We start from the raw sequence: 6,465 nt of genomic DNA on the forward strand, positions 1-6,465 counted from the left end.
GTCATTGTTGTTTGGTGGGTCCGGGCTGGGGATTCGAACCCGCCACCTTAGGTGTATGTGGCTGGCGCCTTAGCCGGTTGAGCTATAGGCACTGAGCCAAATTTTATTTTCTATTACTCTGATCAATTGGGTGATTGAATTTTGTGATTAATTATCTTGAGATGAATCAAACTCTGTGGAATGGTGATTAGGGGCATAAATACAAGAGTGTGCTGGATTTGTTTTGTAGAGCTTGTTGGAAAGTGATGTTGAAAGTACTGCTTCATCTCCACGTGGGTCAAAGAAATCCAGATTGAGGCAGTCTTCTGAGATGACTGAGACAGATGAGGAGAGTGGCATGTTATCAGAGGTGAGTCAGTGCCATATAGAAGAGATTTTAGATATAAGTGTGTGAGTGCATTATTCTCTGGGGTGACTCTGGGCTGGCATCTGTTCTTGAAGTCCATCAGTCAGTAAGTAGTTAAGAGAAGACCTGGACCTGCCCGCAAGGAAAGAGCTTTTCTGAGGGATCAGAAATGCACAGGTAGTAGAGTTTCTTTTTTCTTATACTTATGTTTTCTTTCTTTTTTTAAGAGACAAAGTCTTTATTACCTTTGGTAGAGTGCTATGGTGTCACAGCTCATAGCAACCTCTAGCTCCTGGGCTTAGACGATTCTCTTACCTCAGCCTCCTGAGTAGCTGGGACTACAGGTGCCCGCCACAATGCCCAGCTATTTTTTTGTTGCAGTTTGTTCACAGCCAGGTTTGAACCTACCACCCTCAGTATATGGGGCCGATGCCCTACTCACTGAGTCACAGGCACTGCCCTATACCTATGTTTTCTAGTATTGTCATAAAAGCCATTTTTGTTAGATTTCCATTTTTTGTAACCTAAGTAGTATTCTATTGGCTTCACTGGAAATAGGATGAAACCTAATTAGATCAGCATACTTGATAGTTTGTATGTACTTTTAACTAGATTAGAAGAAAAAGGTCAATAGCGTGTGGAAGACCTCCCTTTTTCTCTTTTCCTTTTCTTTCTTTTCCCTTCCTTTTGTTTCCTTTTCTCTCCTCCCTTCCTCTCCTTTCCTCCTCTCCTTTCCTCCCTCGTTTCCTCTTCTTTCATTCCTTTTTAATTTATTTTTTGTTTTTGTTTTTGATTTTAGCATCTGCCAAGCAGTGTGTTAAAAATACAATTAATCTGGCAGCATTTGTACGTCGGTGGGTAGGGAGCCGGCCACATATACCAGGGCTGGTGGATTTGAACCCGGCCCTATCCAGCTAAAACAACAATGACAACTATAATCACAAAAAAATAAATAGCCAGGTGTTGTGGCAGGCACCTGTAGTCCCAGCTACTTGGGAGGTTAGGGCAAGAGAATCGCTTAAGCCCAAGAGTTTGAGGTTGTTGTAAGCTGTGATATGATGGCACTCTATCAAGGGTGACATAATGAGACTCTGTCTCAAAAAAAAAAAAAAAAAATTAATCCTATAGCACGTTTTTGGAAGGAAAGAGTGACCCTGTCTTGGGGTCTTTGGGGCAAAGTATAGGGTGTCTATAAAGTTCATGTGCAATTTCAAATAGACAACTAGTTGTCAATTGTGGGATATCCTGTATTCGAGCTGATTCTTCCTCCCCTCCTTCCTTTTTTACACAATTCCTCTTTTAATCAGGCTGAGAAAGTCACTACACCTTCCATCAGGCACATCAGTGCTGAGGTAGTACCCATGGGGCCTCCGCCTCCTCCAAAGCCAAAACAGACCAAGGATAGTGCTTTCATGGAGAAGTTGCATGCAGTCGATGAGGAGCTGGCTTCCAGTCCAGTCTGCATGGATTCTTTCCAGGTAAATGTTGTAACTGTGCGTCACTGAGAAAGTCAAGTGGAATAATTTTAGTTGGTGCTCAGGTTGAAAAGGGTGAGAGGGTCAGGTGTGATGGCTCACACCTGCAGTCCTAGCATTTTGGGAGGTAGAGGTGGAAGGATCATTTGAGGCCAGCCTTGGCAACATAATAAGACCTTGTTTCTACAAAAAAATAAATAAAAATTAGCATAGCTATAAAAATAGAGACATAGATCTCTGGAATAGAATCCAGAATCCAGAGATGAAACCAGCCTTATATCACCATCTAATCTTTAACAAAACAAATAGAAGCATTCACTGGGGAAAAGAATCCCTGTTTAATAAATGGTGCTGGGGGTGGGCGCAGTGGCTTATGCCTGTAATCCTGGTACTCTGGGAGGCTGAGGCAGGTAGATTGCCTGAGCCAGAGTGAGACCTCGTCTCTACTAAAAATAGAAAAACTGAGGCAACAGGATCACTTGAGCCCAAGAGTTGGAGTTTGCTGTGATCTTTGTCGCCATGGAACTCTACTAGGGCTTGATCTATGAGTTGGAGGTTGCTGTGATCTATGTTGCCATGGAACTCTACTCTCATAGCTTGAGAATCTGTCTCAATAAAAAAAAAAAAAAAAAAGTGGTGCTGAGAGAACCGGTTAGCATGGAAACATGCAAGAGAATGAAACTGAACCTGCACCTTTCACCACTTAGAAAAATTAATTCATGATGGATAAAGCATCTAAATCTAAGACACAAAACAATAAAAACCCTAGAAACTAGTGTGGGGAATGATCTTATTGGCCTAGGGAAATAATATATGAGGAAGACCCCACTGGCAGTTGCAGCAGCAACAAAAATAAGTAAATGGGACCTGATCAAGTTAAAAAATTTTGCACAGCTGAGGACACAATCTACAATGCAAAAAGATAGCATTCAGTTTGGAAAAAGTCATTTGCATGATATGAATCCAACAAAAGGCTAATCACCAGAATCTATAGTGAACTGAAGTGTATCAACAAAAAAAAGCAAAGAATCCCATTAAAAATGGGGCAAGATACATGATTAGAAACTTCTCAGAAAGACAGAAGAATGGTCAATAAACACATGAAAAAATGCTCATCATCCCTAATCATCAGATGCAAATCAAAACCACTTTTGAGATACCACCTGACCCTAGAGTGGCCCTAGCAAGAATGGCCACATCACAAGGTCCCAAAACAGTAGTTGCTGGTGTATGTGTGGAGAAAAGGGAATACTCATCCACAGTGATGGGACTTTAAACTAGCACAGCCTCTGTTGAAAGATGTATGGAGAGTTCTCAAAGAACTAAAATTAGAGCTACGATTTGACCCTGCACTTCCACTACTAGGCATTTACCCAAATGAAAGAGTAATTTTACCACAGGGACATTTGCACTAGAATGTTCATAGCCACAATTGCAAAGGTGTGGAGACAGTCCAAGTGCCCATCAACATGTAAAAGGATAATAAACGGTGGTCGGGCGGTGTCTGTGGCTCAGTGGGTAGGGTGCTGGCCCCATATACAGAGGGTGGTGGGTTCAAACCCAGCACCAGCCAAATTGCAACAAAAAAAAATAGCTGGGCGTTGTGGTGGGCGCCTGTAGTACCAGCTACTCGGGAGGCTGAGGCAAGAGAATCGCCTAAGCTTGGGAACTGGCAGTTGCTATGAGCTGTGACAGCATGGCACTCTACTGAGGGTGATAAAGTGATACTCTGTCTCAAAAAAAAACCCAAAAAACTGTGGTCTGTGTACACCATGGAGTACTATTTCCATCTATAAATAAAGATGGAAATTTTGCATCTTTTGTAACAACCTGGTTGGAATTGGAGAATATTCTCCTAAGTGTAGTATTACAAGATTGGAAAAATAAGCATCATGTGTGCTCAATACCAATTTGGGACTAGGAGATTAATAATCACAGACCTCCATAATAGAAAAATCTCAAAACTCAAGGAGGGATAGGAGGGAAGGGAGTTCAGTAGCTTCCCACACAGTGAGTACAATGAATAGATACATTATGGCACACTTGCGGGGTGTAGGACACAGCTACAACTCTGATTTTTACCTGTCATGTGTAAATTATATAACCTACTGGTTTGTACCCTCATATTAATCTGATATAACAAAAGAATGAAAAAAATTAGCATGGTGGGGCAGTGCCTGTGGCTCAAAAGAGTAGGGCACTGGCCCCATATGCCAGAGGTGGCGGGTTCAAACCCAGCCCCAGCCAAAAAAAAAAAAAAATTAGCTTAGTGAGCATTCCTGTAGTCCTAGCTACTCAGAACTCAGGAGTTTGATGTTATGGTGAGGTATGGTCAGACTACTGCTTTCCAGTCTGGGTGACAGATTGAGACCCTCTCTCTATAAACATAAAAAAAAAATCCCTATGGTCAAAGTGTGGGAAATGTAAGGAAAGAGTAAACAGAAACCTATTAGAAAGTTGATACAATGTAGTTGAGAGAGATCTTCCCAAATTGATCTGTAGATTTAATATAATTCCTATTTAAAAACAAGCTACCATGTTTGTGGAAATTGACAAGCTAATCTTAAAATTCATGTGGAAATGCCAGGGCCCAAAATAACCAAAATAATCTTGAAAAAGAATAAATTGGCCAGGCGAGGTGGCTCATGCACAAAATCCTAGCCCTCTGGGAGTCTGAGGCAAGAGGATCACTTGAGCTTAGGAGTTTGACATTGGCCTGAGCAAGAGTGAGACACCATCTCTACTAAAACTGGAAAAAATTAGCTGGGCATGGTAGTGCATTTCTGTAGTCCCAGCTACTTGGGAGGCTGAGGCAGGAGGATTAACTGAACCCCCCAGGCATTTGCAGTTTCAGTGAGCTGTGATGATGCCACTGCATGCCATCCTGGGTGACAGAGGAAGACTCTGTCTCTGAGGGAAAAAAAAAAGAACAAAGAAAGATGGAGGTCTTAATACTTTGCTTTTTAAAAAAACTTGGTACAAAGTTACAGTAATCAAGAATTTGTAGTACTGGCATAAGGATAGACATATAAATCTGCAGAACAAAATTAAAGTATATAGAAATAAACCCTTAGATTTATGGTCAGTTGATTTTAGATGAGTATGCCATACCACTTAATGAGGGGTAGGAATAGTCTTTTCAACAAATACTGCTGAGACAACTGGAAATCCCTATGCAAAAGAATGAAGCTTATCTCATAGCATAAATAAAAATTAACTCAGAGTGGATCATCAACTTAAAATTAAAACTAACTCTTAAGAGAAAACATAGGAGTAAATCTTTGTGACCTTTATGAAGGCAGTGATTTCTTAGGTATAACACCAAAGAACAAGCAGCAATAAAGGAAAAAATAGATACATTAGTATTAGATCTCATGAAAACTAAAAACTTTAGTGCTTAAAAAAATGAAGACTGCTGGGTACAGTGGCTCACATCTGTAATTCCAACACTCTGGGAGATTGAGGTAGGTGGATTACCTGAGCTCAGGAGTTTGAGACCAGCTTGAGCAAGAGCAAGAGTGAGACCCTGTAGCTGGGCATTGTGTTGGGTGCCTATAGTCACAGGTACTTGGGAGACGGAGGCAGGAGGATTACTTGAGCCCAAGAGTTAGAGGTTGCTGTGAGTTGTGATGATGCCATGGCATTCTCCGAAGGGCAACAAAGTGAGGCTCTGTATCAAAAAAAGAAAGTGAAGACTGCCACAGAATGGAGGAAATATTAGTAAATTGCATTCCTGATAAAGGACTTATATCTATAATATATAAAGAGCTCTTACAACTTAATAATAAAAAGACCCAGTTCAAAAATAGGCAAAAGAGACTGGGCTAGGTGGCTTACATCTGTGATCCTAGCACTCTGGAGGCCAAGGCAGGTGGATTGCCTGAGCTCAGGAGTTTGAGACCAGCCTGAGCAAAAGTGAGACCTGGTTTCTACCAAAAATAGAAAAACAAGCCAGGCATTGTGGTGGGCGCCATAGTCCCAGCTACTTGGAAAGCTGAGGCAGGTTTGCTTAAGCCCAAGAGTTTGAGGTTGTTGTGAGCTATGACACCATAACACTCTACCCAGGACAACAAAGTGAGACTGTCTCGAAACAAAACAACAACAAAAAAGAAATGGTCAAAGGATATGAATAGACATTTCTCCTAAAAAGGTACTTTTCATTGCCAACAAGCACATGAAAAGATGCTGAATATCATTAGTCATTAGGGAAATACAAATCCAAAGTATGATGATATATTTCATACCCACTAAGAAATGATGGATAATAACAAGTTTTGACAATAGTGTAGAGAAATGTTGACATATCATACAGTACTGATGAGAATGTAAAATGGTATAGCTACTAGGAAAAGTAGTTCCTCACGAAGTTAAATATGATTATTATATGAGTCAGCAGTTCTGTAGGAAAACTGAAAACATATAAACACGTGTCTACCAAAATACAGCAGTATTATTCTTTCTTTCTTTATTTTTTTTTGAGACAGAGCCTCAAGCTGTCCCCCTGGGTAGAGTACTGTGGCATCACAGCTCACAGCAACCTCTAACTCCTAGGCTCAAGTGAGTCTCCTGCCTCAGCCTCCCAAGTAGCTGGGACCACAGGTGCCCACCACAACACCTGGCTATTTTTTGGTTGCAGCCGTCATT

The 6,465-nt window shown here is 41.1% G+C and overlaps 1 protein-coding gene across 1 annotated transcript in view; it reads left to right on the plus strand.

Moving 5' to 3' along the window:
* Positions 1–6,465, plus strand: part of LOC100945803 (GON-4-like protein) — a 104,904-nt gene that overhangs the window by 33,325 nt on the left and 65,114 nt on the right. The window contains exons 9-10 of the mRNA XM_012808510.2: positions 230–349; positions 1,654–1,824. Of these exons, the coding sequence (XP_012663964.1) occupies positions 230–349; positions 1,654–1,824 (291 nt within the window). The remainder of the gene's footprint in view (positions 1–229; positions 350–1,653; positions 1,825–6,465) is intronic.

Source organism: Otolemur garnettii, unplaced genomic scaffold (assembly GCF_000181295.1).
Source record: "Otolemur garnettii isolate 467f Iridium unplaced genomic scaffold, OtoGar3 scaffold00091, whole genome shotgun sequence".
Taxonomy (NCBI): domain Eukaryota; kingdom Metazoa; phylum Chordata; class Mammalia; order Primates; family Galagidae; genus Otolemur; species Otolemur garnettii.